General features: G+C 43.4%; 1 protein-coding gene and 1 long non-coding RNA gene across 3 annotated transcripts in view; both read left to right on the top strand.

The window, feature by feature from the left end:
- The window catches only part of LOC141758807 (uncharacterized), a 118,800-nt gene that overhangs the window by 48,534 nt on the left and 43,833 nt on the right, over positions 1-26,433 (top strand). The gene's annotated exons all lie outside the window — the stretch shown is intronic.
- The window catches only part of gas7b (growth arrest-specific 7b), a 74,655-nt gene that overhangs the window by 4,389 nt on the left and 43,833 nt on the right, over positions 1-26,433 (top strand). For both annotated transcript variants that reach the window (XM_074620492.1, XM_074620494.1), the window contains exon 2: positions 24,737-24,854. In XM_074620492.1, the coding sequence (XP_074476593.1) occupies positions 24,737-24,854 (118 nt within the window). The remainder of the gene's footprint in view (positions 1-24,736; positions 24,855-26,433) is intronic.

Raw genomic sequence — 26,433 nt, 5'->3', positions numbered from 1 at the left:
GCTGTAGCCTGATATTCAACAGACTGAAGTTACTATCAGCGACAACTTGACGGATACTTGATTTTTATGGCAGATACTGACATTGATACTTGAGAAAATCTAATAACAATCGACCAGCATTCATTCTGTTAACATAAATGAACATTTTGTGAGAAAGATGTTTTACAGTTGAACAATAAACTTTATTAACAAAGCTGCCAGTAACAATAGAGATTACAGTTCAAATGGCTTAAATATAACTTAGACCATTCTAAATAATAACGCTAACATGTAAACCAAAACTCTATTGAATGGGAAAACAATTGTTTGAGAAAAACAATCTTCTTAACTCAAGGTCCTCTACTAGCTTTTTTAGTCAATTAATTCATATATATATATTAGCTTTCTACAACATCCTGCATTCTTAATAAGCGAGTGTAAGCTCTGGAAAAAGCTACTAAGAGGACCTTGAGTAAAGATCATTCTCTCAAACTACTTTCTTTCCTACCTCACGTAGGCGGAACTACACAAACGAAACGGGAGGTTTCCCCAGTTGTCCTTGAATGTGTCATCTGTAGGTTGGTGAGACGGGGGGGTGTAGGATGGCACAACGGAATGAATGATGGTGAAACAAAAAACACTTCTATTTCCTCATTCTGGTACACTCTTAGAAATAAGGGGTCCAAAAGAGTTCTTCCTCAAGGCCTAAAGTTCTACCCTGAACCATTTGCTTTTGAAGAACCCTTTTTTGAAGAAAGGCTTCTTCAAGGGTTCTTTGTAAGACTAAGGGTTCCATTAAGAACTCTTTTCATCCAAAGAACCCTTTTTGTAAGAAAGAGTTCTTAAAGGATTGTAGAAATGGGTCCTCCCAGACAACACCCCCCAAAAACTGTGATGGAGAACCCTGATTGTTGTGGGTTGTTCTGAGCCACATCAGGACGTCTGGACATGGTGCCAATGGCCCCGGGCTAAACTGTTAAACTAAAACCAACGTTAAGGTGGACAAAGACACATGGGTAATGTAGTCAGTTGTTATAAAACCAGTATAAAATTCCATAATTATAGTTCAAGACTTCTCTGTGACCCCTTGCCTTAGACAGCAAGAATTCCTCTTAATATTACTGTGTAATATAACTGATCAGTCAGAATTATACTATTCCACTGCACCACTGAAATAGTAAAAGCTGTAGTAGAACTAATTTCATGAAATATTCACCCCAAAAATTGTATTGCGGAATCATGAATGTTGTGGGTTGCGTTGGACCACATCAGCCCGGCCCTTTAAGGAACCTTTCAAAGCCTAAGGGCGTATTCACACCTGCCTTGTTTAGTTGGGTTGAATGGAACCCTGGAGCGTTTACCCTCTCGGTGCGGTTCGTTTGGCTAGGTGTGAACACAGCAATCGCACTCGGGTGCAGCACCAAAACAAGCGAAACGGGACCTCCTTGAAGGGGTGGTCTCGGTTCGCTTCCAAACGAACTGCAGTATGGTTCGGTACGGTTCGGTAGCCTTTGTTTGTGGTGAGAACATGATCCGTCCTCGATCCGGCCCAACTGGAGAAAGCATTGTGCCTTTTTGGATTAAACCAGCTCCGGTAGCGAGATGCACTGTGCACTTCAACACCAGACAACGTTACTACAAAAGAGCCTACGCTTGCCCTCACTATTCACATCAGTACTAAACAGGGTTAACGTCAGGCTGTGTTGAAGACCACGGGCGTACCTGATGGATCTTCGGAAATATTTTGGGCCGATGAGCATGTCACAGTTTAGGAGGGTTGATGCATGCCTCCTCCTCCGTCCTCCGTACGTCTTGATATGCGCCTTCGGCGACTCCAGTTTATCAGTACATTGTTTTCCAGTCGCCTCATTTTCAAACTGTATTGTTGCCTTGAGGGAAAAATTGCTACGAGGTAAAAAAAGATGACCCGTACCGAGATCAAGCCGCGCAGTTGAGAGCAGTTTCTTTGCGCACAAAAATGTTGGTCCGCTTGTAAACACTGCCGTGTGAACACAAACCAAACTCGAGGCAACATGCAACAAGGTAACAATTTGGTCCCTGATTCAGACCAGAGGAAAACCAACTACAGGTGTGAAAACGCCCTAAGGCTTAAAGTAAAACCAGGATTAGGTCTTGATCACACAGAGTGGCGTTTTGCAGATGGAAAACGAGAGGCGTACAGCACTGCTTTTTTGTTGCCTGATGAGATAGAATGTTTTTCTGCAGTTAACCGCGTCTTTTGTATTTTATATTGTTGCTAGGCAACAACCAAATGAGTGCTAATGTTGCCCTAATAAAAAACAGGAACTGTATGCTACCCAAATAGTTTTTCAACTTGAGGCGTTCAGGGCTCTCCAGTAAAAACGCACCGAGCGGATAAACGCGAGGCGCGCAGCAATGCAAAAGCAGCACACAACGCTTCACCCTCATTGAACACAATGTCTGCTAAAACGCTCTCCGTGTGATCAGGGCCTCATGGTACGTGTCCACAGGGGCGTTTTTATCACAAGGGCACGCGCAGCTTCCCAGCATTGGACGCTTGGTGGGCTGCCACTAGACACAACACACGCGGCTCCTGATTGGACGAATGCTTTCCCTCCGTGGGCTGCTGCTCCCAACTTTCAAACTGGAAACAACACGGAGGCTCAGTTGGAAACTTTCTTCTCTTATTTCACGAAAATAGTTCACCGAAATGTGTTTCTGAAAACATTTGCATAGTACATTTTGGAACGGTTGATAGAACCCCCAGAGAGGGATCTGGTTGGAACCACTACACCATAGAAGAAGGAACCAAAAACACTTCTCCTAAGACGACAAGCGGAAGAACCCTATATGGTTCCTTTATTTCTAAGAGTGTACTGTATTGGAACTTGAAGGGGCTCTATAAGGAAGTCACCGCCACTGCTTCCCTCTCATAACTGTAAATAATCATAAATGGAGGCTAATTCACCGTTAATCACCCAGACAGGGATTAGTAGAGCTGGCTCCGTGAACAATGCAGCTCTGATCTGTTCCTGTTGTCTTCTTCAGTGTCGTGGCTTTGTTCTACAAACAGCTCTATTCTTCTAAGCAGAATGAATCATTCAGAACCTGTTGCTGCCGGGCGCACCACACTACACTTCGGCTGTTTCTCAGAGACCAACACTGACTTCACTTACTAACTTTATTTTGCATAAAATAAAAATAAGAAAATGTATTTTTAATTAATTTAATTTGATTGCTGTTTAACTGTCATTTCTCAGCCAGTCTTCCAACTATACAATCTTTCTGTTACACTATGCTGTAGCATTGACCATTACCCTATAATTGTCGTGGCCATACAAGTTACATAATCTGATTTTAAGGGATATGTCCGCTTTATTACAACCTGGGTCTTTTTTTAGCTGTGGACATCTTTTCATCAGTTATTGTAACAATTTAACTCCCCAAAGTAATCAGTGGTCAGACAATCACTCTTAAGATGTGTTGGTAATAATCCCTCATTGCACAGGAAATCTTTGTGTCTGTTAAAGTCTCCGTAAAGCAGAAGTTACGACCGGGTCATATAGGACGCTCGAGCAGCGCGGGTCCATCTCTGGAGCTGCGCTTCGTCTTTCCGGCGAGCTGCGACCACACTGTTGAACGCTGTTGAACGCTGTGGAGAGAAGGACTCGCTGTCCAGTCTGCTTTTCCTTCGTTCTGCTAATCAACAATTTCAGGTGATACCGTTGTAAATTAAATTGAAGTTTGAAGTGTATCAGATATACTTAACTTCAGTTTAACAATGTCAGCAGACATTTTTCAATTAGTCTATTTATCGATCAGGTGATTGAAAAACAAGCACTTTGAATATGTCAGGTTAGGACATGAGATGGGCATTTTTCTCTATTTTCTGAGATGTACACCAAATGATTAATTATACCCCCGTGTCAACGTAGTCAGGAGTATATAGCGCTACGCGTGTCCGTCCTTCCGTCCGTCCGCATGTCACACTTTCGTTTCCGGAGCAGAACTCAGAAACTATTTAACTTAGGAACTTCAGATTTGATACGATGGTTGACAGTGTGGTCTAGTTGTGTTTGGTATGATGGTTGACAGTGTGTTCTAGTTGTGTTTGGTATGATGGTTAACAGTGTGGTCTAGTTGTGTTTGGTCTGATGGTTGACAGTGTGGTCTAGTTGTGTTTGGTATGATGGTTAACAGTGTGGTCTAGTTGTGTTTGGTATGATGGTTGACAGTGTGGTCTAGTTGTGTTTGGTATGATGGTTGACAGTGTGGTCTAGTTGTGTTTGGTCTGATGGTTGACAGTGTGGTCTAGTTGTGTTTGGTCTGATGGTTGACAGTGTGGTCTAGTTGTTCCTTTTGGGGTTTAGAAGTCCAGGGTGCCCAACATTTTTGCAATTTTGGCCACAAACTGTGATTTTCTTTTCCGACTTCTATTTCGTTTCCGGAGTAGAACTCGAACTCTTGTCTTCTACTGACTTTATCCTGATAAAGGTGAGCTAATAACAAGCTAGATTGTGCTCAATAGACTAATTCCATTAGTTCCTAAAGGGCTAAACCTTTGGCCCTACTTTAGCAGGGGTCAAGCAGTGAGCGGGGGATGTGAGCCATGCTCACTTTTACCTTGTTGGAAAATGGTAAATGGACTTGCATTTACAGACGTAGGCAAAGTTGTTGGTAACGTTCCGTTAAAGAGAGAAAAACCCACAATGGTCACTGAAATAACTTGAAACTGACAAAAGTAATAATAAATAAAAATTCACTGAAAATTAACTAATGAAAATCAGATATTGTTTTTGAATTATGGTTCAGAATCATTTAAAAAAACAAACTAATGAAACTGGCCTAGACAAAAATGATGGTAACATTAACTTAATATTTTGTTGCACAACCTTTTGAGGCAATCACTGCAATCAAGTGATTTCTGTAACTCTCAATGAGACTTCTGCACCTGTCGACAGGTATGTTGGCCCACTCCTTGTGAGCAAACTGCTCCAGCTGTCTCAGGTTTGAAGGGTGCCTTCTCCAGACAGCATGTTTCAGCTCCTTCCACAGATGTTCAATAGGATTTAGATCCGGGCTCATAGAAGGCCACTTCAGAATAGTCCAATGTTTTGTTCTTAGCCATTCTTGGGTGTTTTTAGCTGTGTTTTGGGTCATTATACTGTTTGAGGACCCATGACCTGCAACTGAGACCAAGCTTTCTGACACTGGGCAGCACATTTCGCTCCAGAATGCCTTGATGGTCTTGAGATTTCATTGCACCCTGCACAGATTCAAGACACCCTGTGCCAGATGCAGCAAAGCAGCCCCATAACATAACCGAGCCTCCTCCATGTTTCACATTAGGTACAGTGTTCTTTTCTTTGGATGCTTCATCTCTTCGTCTGTGAACATAGGGCTGATGTGACTTGCCAAAAAGCTCCAGTTTTGTCTCATCTGTCCAAAGGACATTCTCCCAGAAGCTTTGTGGCTTGTCAATATGCATTTTGGAAAATTCCAGTCTCGCTTTTTTATGATTTGGTGTCCTCCTCGGTTGTCTTCCATTAAGTCCACTTTGGCTCAAACAGTGACGGATGGTGCGATCTGACACTGATGTACCTTGACCTTGGAGTTCACCTCTAATCTCTTTGGAAGTTGTTCTGGGCTCTTTGGTTACCATTCGTATTATCCGTCTCTTCAATATGTCATCAATTTTCCTCTTGCGGCCACGTCCAGGGAGGTTGGCTACAGTCCCATGGACCTTAAACTTCTGAATAATATGTGCAGCTGTAGTCACAGGAACGTCAAGCTGCTTGGAGATGGTCTTATAGCCTTTACCTTTAACATGAAGGTCTATAATGTTCTTTCTGATCTCCTGAGACAACTCTCTCCTTAGCTTTCTGTGGTCCATGTTCAGTGTGGTACACACCATGACACCAAACAGCACAGTGACTACTTTTCACCCTTTAAATAGGCAGACTGACTGATTACAAGTTTGAAGACACCTGTGATGCTAATTACAGGACACACCTTAGTTTAATATGTCCCTATGGTCAAATTATTTTCAATCTTTTCTAGGACTACCATCATTTTTGTCTAGGCCAGTTTCATCAGTTTGTTTTTTAAAATGATTCTGTTGAACCACAATTCAAAAGCAACAGCTGATTTTCATTAGTTAATTTTCAGTAAATTTTTATTTATTATTACTTTTGTCAGTTTCAAGTTATTTCAGTGACCATTGTGGGTTTTTCTCTCTTTAACGGAACGTTACCAACAACTTTGCCTACGTCTGTATATAGCGCTTTTCTAGTCTTCTGACCACTCAAAGCTCTTTACACTACATGTCAGCATTTACCCATTCACACACACACATTCATACACTGATGGCAGAGGCTGCCAACTTTGCCCATCAGGATCTAATCTAAATACTCATTCACACACCGATGGCTATGCCTTCGGAAGCAATTTGGGGTTAAGTGTCTTGCCCAAGGACACATCGACATGTGACCTGGAGCAGCCGGGGATCGAACCACCGACGTTCCGATTGGTGGACGACCTGCTGTACCCTCTGAGCCACAGCCGAAGAAAGATTTACTGATAATGAAAATAATTAATAGTCCAGTCCTGGTTTCAATATAAACAGATACTGTAGAGATCCCCAATAGACATTACATCAGCTGCTGGTGCCATGTTGGGGGCCCGTAGTAAACCCATTCATTGGTGAGGGTCTGGGTCACAGCCTTTAACGACTGGTCAGAGGCCAGTTACTCTGAGGCTAAATATGACTTCCCCATAACAAATCAGAACTCCCCTACAAGTGTTGAAATATCAACATGAGCAGTTATGTAATAGAAGCTGGGCCTGCCAGGGGCCATCTGGAGGGAGACCCCCCACCCACCCACCCACCCCCCCCAACCCCAACTACTTCATGTTGATGAAATATTGAGTGCAGGTTGCCACGTATTATACAGTAAAGTGTGACTTTCTTCTTCCACTTGAATAGGTCATTAATTCAAAGTCAATTTCTCTGATTTTAATGTTGGGCTCACATTATTATTATTATTATTATTATAGCATTATGTATTGTTGGTGTTTGGTGTGAGTTGCCATGTGGCGTTATATGTCTCTGTAGCCAGGGGAACTACTGTAAGCAATTAGCTGTAAATTATGGAGAAGCACTTTGTCTCCCTAATGCTTCTCCTGGTGGAGTGTCAGCTGTGTTTATTATGAAACTGTAGAGCTGAGAGCGAGTGGGGATGGGAGGGGGGGTTCTAGCAGAGGTTTTGAGGGTGATTTTGCCTGGCATAATACCCTGTAGTGGAATGCCGGGGGTCAGACCACTGCTGTAGAGCCTCCAGCACACAGCCAGGTGTTTCCCCCTGCACGCTGGAAAACTACCACCAACCCCCTCCTGTGCTGATGTCATAATAATAACCAAAATACAGTCATTCCTTGTCATGGAACAGAGGTGTGCAGAGCTGTAAAATATGAGCTGGATGACTGTGAAGTGCTGTTAACCACAATCTGTTGTTTGTTTCCACACTGGAGAATAGGTTTGAGGTTTTTACACATCTACCAGCAGAGCTGTCATAGAAATGATGCGTCAGTACAGCAACAGGCAAAGAGAAGGAGACATGCTTTAAAAAGACTGGTGTCATGTGAGTGCAAGTCAATTTAGGAAACATAAAAGTCAATATGATTAATATAATAAGTTAAATTTGTTCCCACATGTAGGTAATGGTGGCAGAGTGAACTATTTAAAACCTTCCTCTCTGGTCCTCGTCTACATCAGTGGAGCTATTTTGAGTTCTAGCTTGAAAAATATTTGCTCAGTTTAAGAGTAATTACAGTTACTTTACACTTGGGCCTCATTTTCCCTTTTATTTTTTCTCCATACCATGGGCTTTAGGGCTGCACGGTGGTGCAGTGGTTAGCACTGGCGCCTCACAGCTAGAGGGTTGCAGGTTCGAATTCGGCTTGGGACCCTTCTGTGTGGAGTTTGCATGTTCTCCCCGTGTTAGCGTGGGTTTTCTCCGGGTACTCCGGTTTCCTCCCACAGTCCAAAGACATGCAGGTTAGGTTAGGTTAGATTAATTGTGGACTCTAAATTGCCCGTAGGTGTGAATGTGAGCGTGAATGGTTGTCTGTCTCTATGTGTCAGCCCTGCGATGGACTGGCGACCTGTCCAGGGTGTACCCTGCCTTCGCCCAATGTCGGCTGGGATCGGCTCCAGCCCCCCCGCGACCCCTAACGGGATAAGCGGTTGCAGATGGATGGATGGATGGACCATGGGCTTTAGTCATAATCTAGTGAAATACTCCTCTGTAGAGCTCTGTAAACCTGAACCTGCAAGGATCACGGGACTGAAATAAGCAAAATTGATCTGCCCTTAGTCTGAATGATCCATGTATGCTGAGGACCTTCTGTGAAATAGAGTACTTACCTGGCCAATCAGGACGTTCCTACCTGAATACGTGCACAGTCCACAGTATGTAAGGCAGCGTTCACCGCTGTCAGACATCCTTTCCTCTTCAGCGAATGACGATTGCCCACTGACTGCTGTTCTCCACGGATGGAGTCGCCGCGTCAAGAACCTCGCCAGTGTCCGTCCGTCGTGCCCCGGCCTCATCACCGGAGTGGATCCTCATGACACTGTGATGATAGTGACCCGAAGACTGACCTCAACACCGCTCTAACAACCAACGCCCCCCCGCTGCCTCCGGTCATCCCTGCTGAGGCACCGGCTTTGTCTGTGGATGACGACAATATTTCCTCGATGTACGGCACACACGGCTTTTACGGACCAGCTCGTCCAGCTCAGTTGGCCTTCATCTCGCCTTCACTTCTGAATGTCTGTCGATGTGTTGAAGTGTCCTGGCCACAACCATTGAATAGGAGAGCTCTGGTTGCAGGTATGGATGCAGGGTCACACAAAGGTGTCTGGCCCTGAGATGCCCCGCCTTTGCGGCCCACCTGTTTCCATAATCAGCAGGCTGGTCAGAGAGCAGGAAGTCTCTACCGCCGCTGGTTCGTGACACAGAAACGCTAGAATATTTTGACAAAATATTTCAACTGGGAGCGCAGCTGGCTGCAGCTGCTAATAAGTGTAAGCTCAGACATCCATTAATACAAGAAACCCACTCCTCTTCTTGTATCAATGATTTCATTCTCTCAGTCTCTATGCAGAGCTCATGACCACAGTTGAGGGTTACAGTCTATAACGACTGATACATGAAGACATTTGGCCTGCATGGTTAGCTCCCTCTCCCACAACAGTCCAGTACAACTCTTGTGTTACTGCCGACCTTATTGAACCCATCTGCCTTTCGATCTGATGCTTCATCTTAGCCTAACTGGAACAAGACCATGAGATATTTTAAGTCCTTCACTTTTGGCGACAACTCAGTTCCCAATCCACGGTTTCCTGGCAGAGCACCGCGGCCTCAGACTCAGGGGTCATTACTCTCATTCTAGCTTCTTCACACTCAGCTGGGAACCGCTCCAGTGCGTCTCAGAGGTCACACGTTGATGAAACCAGCAGAGCGACATCATCTGGATACTCGTGTGAGATCTTGATGTACAATGAACATTAATGAAAACATTCCATACATTAAAGCATGCGATTTATAACTTACAAAAAGGTTCATGCTTACAGATGAATGGGGGCCATGTGGGACCTTTGGAGTGGGAATCCAGGTCAGGGGGGACAACATAGACCTAGTCTACCAGTCTGTCTTTCCCAACAATACATTTAACCACTGGCATGTACACTTAATAATTAGTCTGCATCTGTTTAAAAGAGGGGGGCAGTGTGTTTTAATGTAAAACACTGAACTGACTCATATGGATCCAACCGGTACGTTTGGAGTTGCAAAGCGTTGCTTTACCAGCTGAGTGAAACAGTCAGGCTTTACTGCGTTGTCCTGCTGTGACTATTGACTGGTCCAGTCAGGTTTAGTACTCAGTGGAGAGCAGAGCAGCGGACTGACATGCTGCCATATCTGATCCTGAGAACATAAGCGGGCCTGTGCAGATAAGATCTGCACACTAGAGAGCACGCTCCTTCATATGCAGTGCACAGTGTGTGTCATAGTGGTCTTGTCTTGGTCACGTCATGTATATGGCTGAAGGGGGGGGGAGGGGAGGGGGGTGACGGCAGTGAGACGAACAAAGCTTGAGAAATTCCCATAAAGTGGACGGGGGGTGTGTAACAGAACAGGCTTTGTTAGCTGCGCTGGCCACTCCAGCATGCATGTACTCACACAGACACACATGTGCCCAGTGCAGCGGCATGGAGCAGACAGTAATTACATGTGTGCATGTACAGTATGTGTGACTGAGTGCATGCTTTAACACGCATGTGCATCCCTCCTCCCCTCTGAGTATCTGAGAATGTGGCTTCGCTTCAGGCTCCCACATCTGCCCAAACCAAAACAATGTCTCCCAAATAAAGATACGGTCCACAGCCCCCATCGCTCTCTGTCTCTCTCCCTGTCTCACTGTCTCCCTCCATGGACTCTTTCACTCCTCCTCCTCCTCCTCCTCCTCCTCCTCCTCCTCCTTTCACTCAGTCTTGCCATATCTTGACACATTCTTCTCTCTAGGTCTAGTAGTTAGCGGCCAAGCATACATGTGAGAAACTTCTCCCCGGCTGTATTTCTCACATGAGACCTACACGCCCACTGAGTGATCCCAGAGGGTTGGGAACCCTGTGGCTCAGCCTCAGACCTCCCGGGAACCAGGTTCTAGCATTACAGTCTCCACTGGGGCTTATTGACAACAGTGGGGATGAAATGTAGCTACGCTGCTCTCAGGAGTTTCTGTGTTAGTGTCCTTGTTCTGTGTCGGTCACTGGGAGGGTGTGAGTCTATTAACTAATCAAGAAACAGTGAAAATTGCCCATCACAATTCCTTAAAGCCCCAAGGTGACTCCATCGAATGTCCACAACCTAAACATATTCAGTTTACTATCAACTATGACGAAGAAAGCAGAACATTCTCACAATGAAGTAGCTTGAATGTGGAAGTTTTGCTTGAAAATCAGTTATTAAAATAATTTCTGTTGATTTACCAATTGATTAATCAACAAATTGTTTCAGCTCTTAGTGGCTGAGCCTTCAGGAGTAGTTTGGTGTGCAGTGTCTTGCTCAAGGACACTTCGACATGTGATCGGAGGAGCCGGGGATCGAACCGCCGACCTTCCGATTGGTGGACGACCTGCTCTACCCTCTGAGCCAGTGTTGCATTTATGTATCAGCATTTGCTCCTGTGTGACTGCGTTGATCGGGCCGTTGTGTTTTCTGTGTTTTGTGTCTTCTTGCACAGACACCAGCATCAGCATCTGAGTGTGAACTTCACAGTAACCAGCATGCAGAGTGCAGATATGACTGTGTTGCTCCAGAAAGGGAAGGTGGAGGTATTTATGAGTGAATAATAGGAAACAGACACTTCCCTTGTCTGTCACACCTCTGTTCCCATGCTCCTCTGACATGACGAGGTAGAAGAGGCGGTGAGCGGGGAATAAAACATCCACCATGTACCTCACTACTATTTCAGTAGAAACTCCAGACTGGAGTTGGCCCACGTTCTCCGTCTGCATCTCATCATGAAAAGGGCTTGTGGCTGTTTACAGCTGTGCTCCAGTATGTATACAGCTGGAATATGTTTGGTTTGTCTTCAAGACGTGCATGCCTGTATACAGTATGAGATGTCTTTACAGTGACGTAGACAAGCACACTCTATTTGTTCAGGAAGGACTAATTAAAATGAAGTGAAGACATGATTAGGTTTGCACTAAGAACATCTTGCAGTTTTCCCTGCGGCCTCATTTGAAATGTTTCATCTTAGGTAATAATGACTAAAGCAGAATATGATCAGTTACTCACAGGTTGTTAATAAAGTGAGCAGCCTATCATCAATTTCATTGGACTACATTATCAGTTAAAACTAGTAAGAATTAATATTAAAAATCTAATCTTACCATTACAACCATTTTATGTCGAGATCACACTGTCATATTTCTGTCTTTGGAGTTTTATTTGAAATAAGAACTTAAACAAGATTTACAAGAGTGAGAAAAATCTTACTTTAGCGCCAAACCACCAAGTAATGTGTGAATTCAACACCATATATGTTAGACAAAGGTAAGACTGTTTATTACCTCACTGTAATGCTACTTTGGCACTATGGTGAGGCAGTGGAAGCACCGCAAATACACAGGATATTACATCTTCAACATAGTTTAGGATCAGGCTTTGTGGGTTGCATTCAAATGGATTTAAACAAATGACATGTACATCGGAGCAGCGGGGGGGGCCAGTATTGCATTCGCTTTCGACGAAAAGAGAGCTGAGCCGGAAGGCAGAGCTCTCGATCTACGGGTTAATCTTCGTTCCTACTCTCACCTATGGTCATGAGGGCTGGGTCATGACCCAAAGAACTAGTACAAGTGGCCGGGTTTCCTCAGGAGAGTGGCTGGCGTCTCCCTTAGAGATAGGGTGAGAAGCTCAGTCATCCGTGAGGGACTCGGAGTAGAGCCGCTACTCCTTTGCGTTGAAAGGAGCCAGTTGAGGTGGTTAGGGCATCTAGTAAGGATGCCCCCCACTGGGTGCCTACCTAGGGCACGACCAGCTGGGAGGAGGCCACGGGGAAGACCCAGGACTAGGTGGAGAGATTATATCTCCTCACTGGTCTGGGAACGCCTCGGGATCCCCCAGTCAGAGCTGGTTAATGTGGCCCAGGAAAGGGAGGTTTGGAGTCCCCTGCTGGAGCTGTGCCCCCGCGACCCGACCCCGGATAAGAGGTTGAAGATGAGATGAGATGAGATGAGAAATTACATGTAATTTGTTCCACTCTCTCCACATGATGTCAAATTAAACTTCATAGAAGATTCAAACGTCACAGGTGCTATAAGGACACAGTGCTTCTTAAACTGAGATTATGCAAAGAGATGAATACTCCAGTAAAAATCTGTCTTTTGAATATCAAATACTCACTGTCTTTAGGGTTGAAAGGTAACTGATTAGTTTGTAGCTCGCAGCTAGCTTTGTGAAGAACGGAAGCTGTGGTCTGCTTGGCTTCACACTCCATTACAGTGGATACCAATGCCAAAAAAGTGTGTCAGAACATCCATGGGAACGTCTCAAACCACTCAGCCTTTTCTGACAACATTTTCTGATATATTGCTAGATACGTACCTTACTTTGAGCAGAGTTTCAGGAGGGGATAATGTGACTCGGAAGAAGTGTATCTAGAGTAGGTACGCTAATTTAGAATTTTTATTTTACCGATAACCGACCCTCGTTAACCGATTATTAACCGTTAACCGACAAGATTAGTGCGTCGCATGCAGCGTAGCGCCAGTTGCAGTGTATGAGCAAAACTGACAACTGAGTCTCCAGTTCACCCGTCTGGTAGAGCTACTGTAGCAGCCACGATGCTGCGTGTAGTGTTGTGGACACATGCAGCCACTTTCCCAGTAAAAGTCTCCACCGCATCATTTAGTTTAGCTGCGAGGTTGTCAGCTGTGTATCTGCCTGGCTTAACGTCAGCGAGTACCTGACAGACCGTGTGTATGTTTGTGCTATGTTCGGAGATGTAACATTAGCGTTGCTGGTGGCTTCGTGCTCGCCGTTGTCCCACACATACGGTCTGTCAGAGCAGTGTAACGTTAGCGAGTGTCCGACAGACCGTCTGTGTGTGGTGGCGGTGGTGAGTGTGGGGTTGTCGGTGGCGTTCTAGCTGTGAACGTAGCAGTGCAGTGTGAGTACAGTTTATTTGTCGGTGAATAATGCTACAACTCCTCAAGACCCGAGCCAACTTCCTGTATCTGCAAACCCGGTCAGACTTTCTTATGGTGGACAGTTAAGGTGGACTGTTAAGGTGGACCAGCTTTCTCCTTTAAGTGACAAGCCGCTCCTCTGAGTTTTGCTCAGCTTTTTAATTAATCTTTAATATTTCTTTTAACCGATAGCATTAATCGGTTAAAATTCCTAATGTCGGTTAACAGTTAAACGGTTAATTATTAACAATTGGCAAAGTTTCTACCGAGTTTTTGAGTATTTGAGTATTTGATGCTAAAAACATAGATTTTAGCAGGAGTGCCCTCCAGCTAGTATAAAACTATACAGTATAAAGAGCATTTTCATACATGGACCCTGGTGCTGTAGTCTAGGATAATTTCCACATCCTCCTCTGGACTTCTGCTCTCACAGACCTTGACCCCTACAGACTCTCCCCTTCCCGAATCCAGATGTTTCCACGGGGGTCACCAGAGGTCAGGTTCACTTGCAACTACACCAAGCTTGTACACACCTACACACACACTCAGACTGTGTCACCAGTCAGGGGGTACTGAGTCACTCAGGCATGTGTGAGGACAGCTCAGCGTTAGTCCTGTCCAGTTAATCCAGCATGTTGAAACTCTGGACCACTGAGGCTGCACATTGGTCCTCCTCCACACGGCCAGTAAGTGGGTGAGCATCACGAAGCATGTGATCTCAGACAGCGACCGTTGCATCTGATGACTCACCTTTTCAGGACAATCGGTGTCTGTGTAGCAGCGCTGCTAACCTGCTGAAAGCTGACGGACGGATTTGTGACTCAGCATTTAGTTGTTGCTCAATGCTGAAAACTGCTCTGAATCTTTACAGCTAAAAATAATTGTCTCTTGACGTCAGGGGAAGAATGAACTCAATAAGGTTGTTCTGTGTTACAGTGAGCCATGGTGGTGGTTAATTCTAATATGCCATGGATTATTAACATGATATTTACTTTACGTTCATGTACGGACTCATTTAACTGACCTATAACTGACGGCAATTAGTCAAAGTGAGCTTCTCTCTTCTGTCCCCTATTGTAAAGTAAATGACTTATAATATGCCACAATTTCCACTAGGAGTTGGATTCTGCCCTGGGTTTGAACTTCCTCGCGGAGTCCTTCCTGCAGCTCTCAGCTGAGGCTGTTAAAATCCAGGTGAAGGTTTACTACATTGTTATTTTCTGACTGACCTCAAAGCAACACTGGCTATTTATTTAAAGGCATTTTCCAAGGGGGAATTTCACAAATGATTCTTGGTTTTCCAGGCAGCGAGCCAGCGTCCCTGAAATAGAGAGACCGTGAGCTATTTTGTTTTCCTTAATAAGAGATGCTGCCTGTGTTTGGGGGGCGTGTGGGAAATGTCTCTAATCTGAGAAAAAAAATGCTGATGTTTGTTTTCTGATATAATACTGTCATAAATATTTGACATATTGTTCAGTTCAATGGGAAACACATCTGTCATAAAAAGCCATCCAGAACTATCTAGCCATGACTGAACTGTGATGAAACATATCGATGCTGGTGATAATACTGGCTTTTCATGGGTTGAAAATGGCTCAACACGCCATTATCTGTTTTAAAAGACTGTTAATGCCCTCCGTGTATTGGTTATCTGGCTCTTCAGCTGCTAAATCAGCTCCACCATGTCCACTAACTAGTCGCCAACTTGTGCGTCTGCTGTTTGGCGCTGGGAAGGAAGTGTACAGTGGGTTTATTGGAGTTTGTTCACTGAAAATAGATCAGACTGAACTAAAACAGTAAAGTTCTGGGCTGTAAAACCAAAACAATAAGCTGAATGAAACTATAAAGCTCATTTGAGCTGAGAGGAACTGCAGAGTCCAGTAATAATTCTCTGTGGGTTTGTCATAGGGGTGGGGGAAAAAATAGATTTTTTTGAATTGATTCTTTTTTAGATTTTTTAATACCAGAATGGATATATTTGCTTCATTTGAGTCTATGTGGAGGTAGAAGGAAGTTACCGCTTTTATTGTTGTAGTCTGAGTAACGTGACGTCATATCCGTTCCGTATCCGTCAACCAAAACAAACCTCAGAGAGTCTAAAACGTTGGAGGGTCATCGTAGATACGACCTGCACCCTCCCATGTTAAATCCAGCGTGGTAAACACTACACATCCAGTAAAGGATGGAAACACTTTGGGTTTCACACATTGACAGGAAAAGCAAAGCTAGACATCACGGCTAAAGCTGCATGCTAACTCTGTCACGGACAGGAAACGTTATCGTTTCACGGTAACGTGCGGTCGAGCTGACCGCCGCGCTCGTCTCCGTGATCAAATGGGCCGACGCTACAACTATAGAGCACCCATATACTGACATTTATGTTAAAGGGGACATATCATACTCATTTTCAGGTTCATGTTTGTATTTTGAGTTTCTACTAGAACATGTCTACATGTTTTAATGTTAAAAAAACGCATTATTTTTCTCATATTGTCTGTCTGAATCGCTCCGTTTTAGTGTATTTCAACGGAATTGCGTTGCTAGGAAACTAATGGGTCCATGTTTACATCCTGTCAGCTGATGTCATTCACATACACTGCAACAGGAAATAAACTGTGACACAGTTAGTATGTTTACATTTAAAACTGTGAAATGGTCTAAATATTGTGGATTTGTGACATCACAAATGGACAGAAATCCTGACAGCTTGTTTCAAACGCACAGTTTCTGAATACGGGCTCTGTGTATTTCTCTGTGGATTAAGTGTTTTGATACTTTCACAGTATTTATAAAGAACTTAAACCTGCTTTATAATATAAAAGACATGAAAATCTCACTTTTTACAATATGGGATCTTTAAATGCAATGAAACGGCCCCGATGGAGCTGACTATGGATGGATAAAGAGAACGGAGCTGACGGGAGAGCTAGAGACCACCTTGGAGAGGTTAGAGGAAGTAGACACGTGGGACTACGTCCGCTCTTCAAAATAAGGTGTTAACAAAGGGAACTGTATATACAAAATACATATATGGAAATAAGATTGATTGGATTATATTCACCAGAAGTATAAAACATTACATATCCCTAATGAATTAAAAAGAAAATACCACTAATCTTTGAGGGAAATGTCTTTATTCTTTGATTTTTGGGTTGCTGGAAAAAATGAGTGACAATGACTGATATATTTGACTTCAGGACATCTCTGACTACAAACATGCTGAAAATCAAACATTCGTACTGGATTAATTTAGATATTTTCCAAAGTAAATGTCCCAAGAAGTGTATGATTAAACATTTTCCCATGGTCTAGTGTTAAAAAGGTTAACAAAAATCGCAATAAATCGCAGTATCTAATCACAATACTTGTAGAATCGCAATACATATCGAATCAGCACCCAGGTATTGAGATGGTATCGAATCAGGAGATAGGTGGATCGTCCCAGCCCTAGTTTATCACTACGAGCGACACCTTTCACATTACACATCAGTTGCTTTCAGGATTACAACTCTTTCCCTTGTTTCCTTGTTCAGTATCAAGCACAATAATCATGAATATCAATTAAGTCACAATCTGGATATTCTTCCTTTTTCCTCTGTGGTCATCTCTCAGACTGCAGCAGCGACATGTTGAGAGCGTCTGCAGAGCTCACAGACAGCAGCAGTGATTGTTGTGGTCGCTCCTCAGTCATCGATGAATCCTTGTGTTTCTCCGCCAGGGGCTATTCTATTCTGGCATGCTGTGAATCAAATCAAATCAAATCAATTTATTTTTGTATAGCGTCAAATCACAACAGAAGTTATCTCAAGACGCTTTATATATAGAGCAGGTCTATGACCGTACACCATAGTTTTGAGACCCAACAGGATCCACCAAGCGCACTGTGGCCAGGAAAAACTCCCCGATTACTGGGAAGAAACCTGGAGCAGAACCGGGCGCAGGGCGGGCGGCCATCTGCCGAGACCGGCTGGGGGGATAGATAGATAGAGTGAGAGAGAGAGAGAGAGAGATAGAGAGAGAGATATATAGAAGCAGCCACAATAGCAGTCTAGCAGCTGTAATAGCTAATACAAGTAGGGCTGATAACACAAAACCAATAGTGGTGGATGGAAAGAGTGATAATACAACTATCGGAAAGCCAGCACTGTCCAGCATCTCTCCTCAGTACGTCCATGTGTATTGGTGTGGGACGTCCCTGCGATCGATGCCCGTGCATTGGTTCCTGCAGCATCAGCATGCTTGCTGGGAGTTCTTGATGTCTTTGGCAGTGATTGAGAAGTGTTATTCTCCAGGCTGCCACATTGTCACTAGGTGTTGGAAATCCCTCGTTAGCATTGGTAGTCCCTCGTACAGACGTAGTTAATTAGGGATGGTAGCAGTTGGTGTCAAGCAGGCACCGACGCGGCAGCAGATGCAGCCACAATACCGGAGACCACCAAGATCCAGGTGGAACCCTGCTCCAAGTGTACCCATGCTCCAGGTATAACCTCGCTCCCGGTGTGATCCCGCTCCAGGTATGACCTCACTCCAGGTGTGACCCCGCTCCACGGTTAGCTGCGAGACAAGGAGGCACAAGGACTCCCGGGAAGGAATGAAGTTAGTAACAACATGGACATGGGACATGAGTATATACAGAAGGAGAGGGGAGCTCAGTGTGTCATAGGAAGTTCCTTATGACAGTGTGTCATAGGAAGTCCCCCGGCAGTCTATGCCTATAGCAGCTTAAGTATAAGCGTTATCAAAGAGGAAAGTCTTTAGCCTACTCTTAAATGTAGAGACGGTGTCTGCCTCCCGGACTGAAACTGGGAGCTGGTTCCAGAGAAGAGGAGCTTGATAGCTGAAGGCTCTGGCTCCCATTCTACGTTTGGAGACTCTAGGAACCTCAAGTAACCCTGCATTCTGTGAGCGCAGTGCTCTAGTGGGGTAGTAGGGTACTATCATCGTTGACATGTACAAACTGAGATCGATCTGATAAATAGGACTTAAACCAACTTAGTGCAGTTCCTTTAATGCCAATTAAATGTTCCAGTCTTTGTAATAGGATGTCATGGTCAATGGTGTCGAAAGCAGCACTGAGATCTAGCAAGACAAGTACAGAGACAAGTCCTTTGTCCGATGCCATTAGAAGGTCATTTGTAATTTTCACTAGTGCTGTCTCTGTGCTATGGTGCACTCTAAATCCTGACTGATAATCTTCGAATAAATGATTGTTCTGTAGAAAGTCACACAGCTGACTGGCAACTACTTTCTCGAGTATTTTGGAGGTAAAGGGAAGGTTAGATATAGGTCTATAGTTGGCTAGGACCTCTGGATCAAGAGTGGGCTTTTTAAGAAGAGGTTTAATTACAGCTACTTTAAAGGACTGTGGTACATAGCCTGTTAGTAAAGACACATTGATCATATCCAGTAAAGAGGTGCTAACTAGAGGTAAAACTTCTTTAAGCAGTCTAGTTGGAATAGGGTCTAGGAGACAGGTAGATGATTTAGATGAGGAGATCAGTGAGGTTAATTTGTGGAGATCGATAGGAGAAAAGCAGTCTAAATATATATCAGGTTGTACAGCTGTTTCTAAGGTTCCTAAGTTTGAGGATAAATTGGTACCAGTTGACGGTAGGAGGTGATTAATTTTGTCTCTAATAGTTATGATTTTATCATTAAAGAAACTCATGAAGTCACTACTACTGAGGGTTGTAGGAATACATGGCTCAATAGAGCTGTGACTTTCTGTCAGCCTGGCTACAGTGCTGAATAGAAACCTAGGGTTGTTCTTATTTTTCTCTATTAATGATGAGTAATGGGCTGCTCTGGCATCACAGAGAGCCTTCCTATATGTTTTAAGACTATCTTGCCAGACTAAATGAGATTCTTCCTGTTTGGTGGAACGCCATATCCTTTCCAGTTTCCTCGATGCTTGCTTTAATTTGCGTGTTTGAGGGTTATACCATGGAGCTGACTTCCTTTGTTTTACTAACTTCTTTTTTAGAGGGGCAACAGAATCAAGTGTGACTCGCAGTGAGTCTGTAGCACTATCTACAAGATGATCAATTTGGGTAGGGCTAAAATTAACATATGAGTCCTCTGTTATATTGAGACATGGTATTGAATTTAATGCTGACGGAATCACTTCCTTAAATTTATCTACAACACTATCGGATAGACATCTAGTGTACACACTTTTATCTGATGGTGTATAGTCTAGTAATAAGAATTCAAAAGTGATTAAATAATGGTCTGATAAAAGAGAGTTCTGTGGAAAAACAATTAAATGTTCAATTTCAACGCCATATGACATAACAAGGTCGAGGGTGTGGTTAAAGCGGTGAGTGGGTTTATGCACGTTCTGCGAGAAACCAATTGAATCTAATAAAGAGATAAACGCAGTACTGAGGCTATCATTATCAACGTCCACATGAATATTAAATATATGAATATTGAATGTGGAGCCAAAGGCAGTCTGGGGTTTAGAAGGTTAACCATCTGGAATGATGCATTATTTAATGTTGCATATGCCGAGCGGAGCTGGCTCTGAGATTCGTCATACTTCTCACCACCAAGGTGCTCCCATTCTCTCACTCATGTGACAGGACTGTCAGATGTGTCTCAGGCTCGTGTCAGGGAGGGGCTTGCTCGTGTAGCTGAGCACAGTTCAGTCAAAGCTTTGAGACTCAGTTTGAGAAAGGTCTGTGGATGTTTCAAAAGACAGAAACTTACACCGGAGATTCAGAGGTGCTTTGGGATTTTGGGAGATTGCAGCTTTGGAAATGAACCATGTCTTCAACCTAAAATGTCTTCATGTCCAAGAGTTCTGCATGTTATCTGTGTCCAAGCAGCCCACTCCCATCTGTCTTTGCCTCCTCCTGAGAACCATTCCTGCTCAGCTCAGAGAAAAACAACACTGTGGTATCATCTCACTGTCAGTTCGCTTGGTCAGTGCCCCTCCACGTCTGATACCGACCCACGGAGGCACCCTTTAGCCAGGCCTCCAGCTTAAGGACGTCCCGTCGTCCATGGGCCTGATCGGGGAGGAAGAAAATAAATTTTGGGACGAATTTGGGGCGAGAGTTGAAAGAAAAATACCCGTTACATTAGAATGAACGGTGATGAAAATGACTGCACGTTGTGTGTAGCGCACCGTTAATATTAAACCTCCTTGATAACATAAACACACACACACACACTCACACACACACACACACACACACACACACACACACACACACAGCACATACCGCCGGCCTCTGACCTAACCACAGCCACAGCTGCAACGGAAAATGGTTCCCTGGGTCAATGAGATAAACTTTCTAGTATTAACGTTACCAGTTAGCTAGTGTTAGACTGTTTGATGTTAACAGTAACGTTACAGTTAACGCTCGCTAACCAGTCAACAACCGACGTTTGCATTTACAGTGAGTGAGCTGATGATAACGTTACGTTAACTACGAGGAGTCAAAGCTCAAATCATGTTACTAATGTTAAATACTTACAGGACCGGCTAGCAGGGCCGGTTCCAGCTAGCAGGGCCGGTTCCAGCTAGTAGGGCCAGTCCTAGCTAGTAGGGCCGGTTCCAGCTAGCAGGGACAGTCCTAGCTAGCAGGGCCGGTTCCAGCTAGCAGGGCCAGTCCTAGCTAGCAGGGCCGGTTCCAGCTAGCGGGGCCGGTTCCAGCTAGCAAGGCCAATTCCAGCTTGCGGGGCCGGTTCCAGCTAGCAGCTAGCGGGGCCGGTTCCAGCTAGCGGGGCCGGTTCTAGCTAGCGGAGCCGGTTCCAGCAAGATGGGCCGGTTCTAGCTAGCGGAGCCGGTTCCAGCTAGCAGGGCCGGTTTTAGCTAGCGGAGCCGGTTCCAGCTAGCGGGGCCGGTTCTATCTTTTAGGGGGCCCATATGCAAAATCTTGTTTTTTGACTAAATGCTACTTTTTACACATAAAAAATATTTAAATTGAACTTTAACATCAAAATCAAAACAAAAAAAAATTAAATGACACAAAGTGTAAAAACTTTTTTTTGCACAATAGAGGAAGTTTTATCAAATTCTGCCATTTCCATGCAGCTTTTCTAATGCAATACTTAAAAATGTGCATAATAATAATACGTTTATGGAAGCGTGGCTGTTGGCTACGCTGTCCTGTTTTCACCCAGTTATACACCAGATCAGTGAAAACAAATGTATGATGATGAGCCATGTTGTTTGGGGAGGAACAACATGTGTGCAACAACTGAAGGGGCCTTTCCTCTGCACACAGTCATGTACTGCAGCACTTGGCTCTGCTGTAAATGGATCTGTAGTTTGGCATATTGACCTTTTCTCTCTCCATTTCTGTTTCAGTACATGAACACGTGATCCTGTCACTGACGTGATTAAAAATAGCTCATATTTTCTTTAATGGCATGTTGGAGTTTATCAATTGTTACATCCATTACAACTTTTCACTGCTGTTGGACTATTTTAGCAAATTGGTTCCTCAAAGCTCACAAAGGACAAATATAACAGTGACCACGAGACCATCAAAGGGAAAACATGGCAGCAATGCTGTCAGAGACTGTAATTACATGCAGTCATAAGTCACCCGGGGTTGACATGGATGCATACTCTCCAGTCCTGCGGGACCTGAGAGCTCTGGCTTCCTTCCTTGCTCTTCTTCCAGCTATAGGGCAGAAAATGACTTTGTTCTGAGATGATGCAGCTTTTACCTCCAGCAACAGTTTGTGCTTAAATCAGTACTTTCTGCTGCTTGATGACCACTACAAATGGGGGATGAGATGAGATAGTATATATCCATGAAGAGATGTTTGCTTAGAGCTGATCTCTGTCCTCCCTCTGGTGTGTGACAGTGTGTAATGATAATGAATAGCATTCCTGTGTCCCATCATACGCCCTCATCCATCATCTCCACAGTGGCCTCCCAGGACTTTTCAGAGGCTAAGAACAGAATTTTGGAACATCAAATAATTTGCTCTGGGTTGTACCTTTATCTGACATTCAAATGCATCACCACTTGACCATTTGCTGAGCTTTAGGCTACTAGGGATGGGAAACAAATTTAATGAAAATATAAAGCTTTTGTTTAACAATTTTGAAATAGATGTTTTAATGCCAGAATCGATATATTTGCTTTATCTGAGTCTATGTTGAGGTAGAAGGAAGTTACCGCTTTTATTGTTGTAGTCTGAGTAACGTGATGTCATATCTGTTCCATATCCGTCAACCAAAACAAACCGCAGCCAGCCGAAACTAGAAAGTTACTCAGTCCTAGTACGGGTAAGTATGATAAGGAAAAATGTAAGATCAGACTCTTATTTCATTGTTACATGTTTGGTTGCTTAGCTCACATAGATGGACGATAAAGACAGAAGTTACTGTTGCTTTTTATTGAAGACACAACTGCTAACGCTAAGCTAACCCACACTCTGATAGCATCCAAGACCAGCTTCCACACAGTGGCAAAATACTACACATAAGGGAGTAAGGGTGTAACAAAAAATTTAATATTGCAATATTATGTTTTATGATACTGTATTGATTCTCAATAACACTATTGATTTTTAGTTAATAGTTTCCATGCAAAGTATAACTCACTCAATACTTTATTCTATTTGCAAAAGAGATGCTCCCTCTCAGTGTATGTGTCCTCTCAAACTAGTGCAATGATGTCGGATGTTACAGCGACTGTGATAACTGTTCTGATTGCATAAAAAAAGTTAACTGTTTTTACTCAGATTTTATTGATATGATGGTGCGTTCTTTATACTATGACTGTTTTCCTGAAATTAGATTTAAAGCTCCCATATTATGCTCATTTCCAGGTTAATACTTGTATTTTGTGTCTAATAGAAACATGTTTACATGCTGTAATGTAAAAAAAAAAAAACTATTTTCCTCATACTGTCTGCCTGAATATACCTGTATTTACACTCTGTCTGAACGCTCTGTTTTAGTGCATTTCAATGGAATTGCAATGGAATTGCGTTGCTAGGCAACAGTTTGGTTCCATGTTTACACACTGTCAGCTGATGTCATTCACATACACTGCAACAAGAAAAAAACTGGGACACATTTAGAATGTTTACGTTTAAAACCGTGTAGTGGTCTAAATATCGTATATTTGTGACATCACAAATGGACAGAAATCCTGACGGCTTGTTTCAAACGCACAATTTCTGAATACGGGCTGTGTATATTGAGCGTTTTGATAGTCAAACAGTATTTATATAGCACTTAAACCTGCTTTATAATATAAAAGACATGAAAATCTCACTTTTTACAATATGGGACCTTTAAAAAATCACAATATATCGCCTTGATTACAGTGTCGAGAACTTCCTTACCATCCCCATCTCTGAACAGCGATTAGCGTACGGTCATTTATGTCCGTTATTGCTGCAAAGCCTCGTCGTCCTCCTCCTCCTCCTACTCTATTCCATTGCATTCACATCTAGCCTGCAGAGACTGGATTTATTTGCAGTTAAACTAACCTCTTCTAGATGCTTCAGTGACTTGGCATGGACCTCGATAACCAAACTGTAGCTGTTATGGAATTTCATTTGGCTCTCCCAAGTCTTCAAACAGCATCCCCACAATGTGTTACAGCGGTCTCAGCCTGTTGTTTTCCTGCTAATCAGTAGCAGATGTGTGCAGTTTGTCCCCACGCTCTCTGGCGCTCTTCAGCTGTATGTTGTGTGCACATACGCTGACTCTGGAGCTCCGGGTCTCAGAGGCAGTGTGTTGTTCTTTGTGTGGCAGCGGTGGTAGCGCAGCCCGCTCCGCTATGATGTCATTGGTCGCTGGTTGTGAAATACTTGAGGAAATGAGAACCTCATTGAACCCTACTGCACATTTCATCTTCATCTCTTGTGTAGCCTGATCTCCTGTGGTTTTGTTTGATCTACTTTTATCTGTTTATCTCCAGCAATTATTTCAATTATGACTTGGATCTAACATGTTGTTTCAATTCACCTCCAATGTGCTGATGAGCCTGTTTGTGGTTATTGACACAAACTTTGCTTTGTCTGTTTTGACAGAGGACATCGTCTCTGAGTCAGCTCCCTGTTGAGGACCTCAGAGACCCCCTGCCTCCTCAGTGGAGGTGCTACATGTCTCCACAAGGGAAGCGATACTACGTCAACACCACAAGCAATGGTAAGAACAGTCCAGGACACATTTTAAAGAAATAGTTCAAGAACATAACTCTCCCTAAAACCACAATGTGCAGTTTTTACATTTCTGTTTATGTACTGGTTCAGCAAACAAGATACATTTTAATTACTCACTAACTGATTCCTCTGCTTCCAGCCTAGGCTAAGCTAGTAGGGGTGGAATGATACGTTTTTACAACGACACGATATGTATCACTTTCCCTGGTTCCGATACGATTCAAGGACGATATGTGGCTCATCTAGAGCGATACGATACGATACGATACGATAAGATTCAATGATTTGAAATCAATACAGTAACTTTTTTTGCCAAAAATTCAATCAGTGTGACTGTGAAATAAATATCTGAGACTGGACAGAGCACGGCAGGATTCCTCAAAGCTTTGTAAGGGAATCGGGGATAAATTAATTATGGATATAAACAAGTAAATACAACGATTAATGGCAAATACATACAGCTTTTATTAGAATATAATAAAAAAAAGTGCAACAACAGGACCTGCTGATTCAGTTCTCAAGATACAAGGCAGTGCAATATTTAACACAAAATATAATAAACCAACTTCTATTCAAGTTAAATGAACAGTGGTTTAACCTGCTGCTTCTGTTCTCATTTTCAATAGAAACGGCAGATCAATAATACAGAGATCAACCGCTGATAGTGATCAAACAGCTGATAGTGATCAACCAGCTGATAGTGATCAAACAGCTGATAGTGATCAAACAGCTGATAGTGATCAAACAGCTGGTAGAGATCAACCAGCTGGTAGAGATCAACCAGCTGGTAGTGATCAAACAGCTGATAGTGATCAAACAGCTGATAGTGATCAAACAGCTGATAGAGATCAACCAGCTGGTAGTGATCAAACAGCTGGTAGAGATCAACCAGCTGGTAGTGATCAAACAGCTGATAGTGATCAATCAGCTGATAGTGATCAAACAGCTGGTAGTGATCAAACAGCTGGTAGAGATCAACCAGCTGATAGTGATCAAACAGCTGATAGTAATCAAACAGCTGATAGTGATCCAACAGATGGTAGAGATCAACCGGCTGATAGTGATCAAACAGCTTGGAACAGCTTGACTAGTCGTAATTACATTGTGACTAGTCAGAATTCTTATTCCAGATATCTATAACGTCATTCTGACTAGTCAAGACGACAGTTGGAGATGGCTCTCAACATGGAGACGGCTGCAGCTAATGGTGCTATCAGTGCTAACAGTGCTAACAGTGCTGACAGAGTTAACAGTGTTAACCTGGGAGGGGACCGGAGGGTGGGTGTTACGCCTCCGTGACAACACATGCACTAAAGCTTGCACCACATGCACCACATCTGTCACTTTGCACAAAAATATTTCCTGCCTTGCTCCCCAACTACTCTTTGGATTGAAAATAAAGCAATATTTTTCATTAAAAATGTTCCAACAAGGAGTTTGTATTTATCATAAAATGTAATCTCTCAGTAAAGTTAAAGATCCACTCTCTGTCTCTACGCCAGTGATGGTACCAGTGGGAGACAGAGGGTGTACAAGAACTGATACTGCTGATAGAGCCTTGTTTC

The sequence above is a fragment of the Sebastes fasciatus genome, chromosome 20 (assembly GCF_043250625.1).
Source record: "Sebastes fasciatus isolate fSebFas1 chromosome 20, fSebFas1.pri, whole genome shotgun sequence".
NCBI lineage: Eukaryota > Metazoa > Chordata > Actinopteri > Perciformes > Sebastidae > Sebastes > Sebastes fasciatus.
This window is presented reverse-complemented; position numbering and strand designations above follow the sequence as displayed.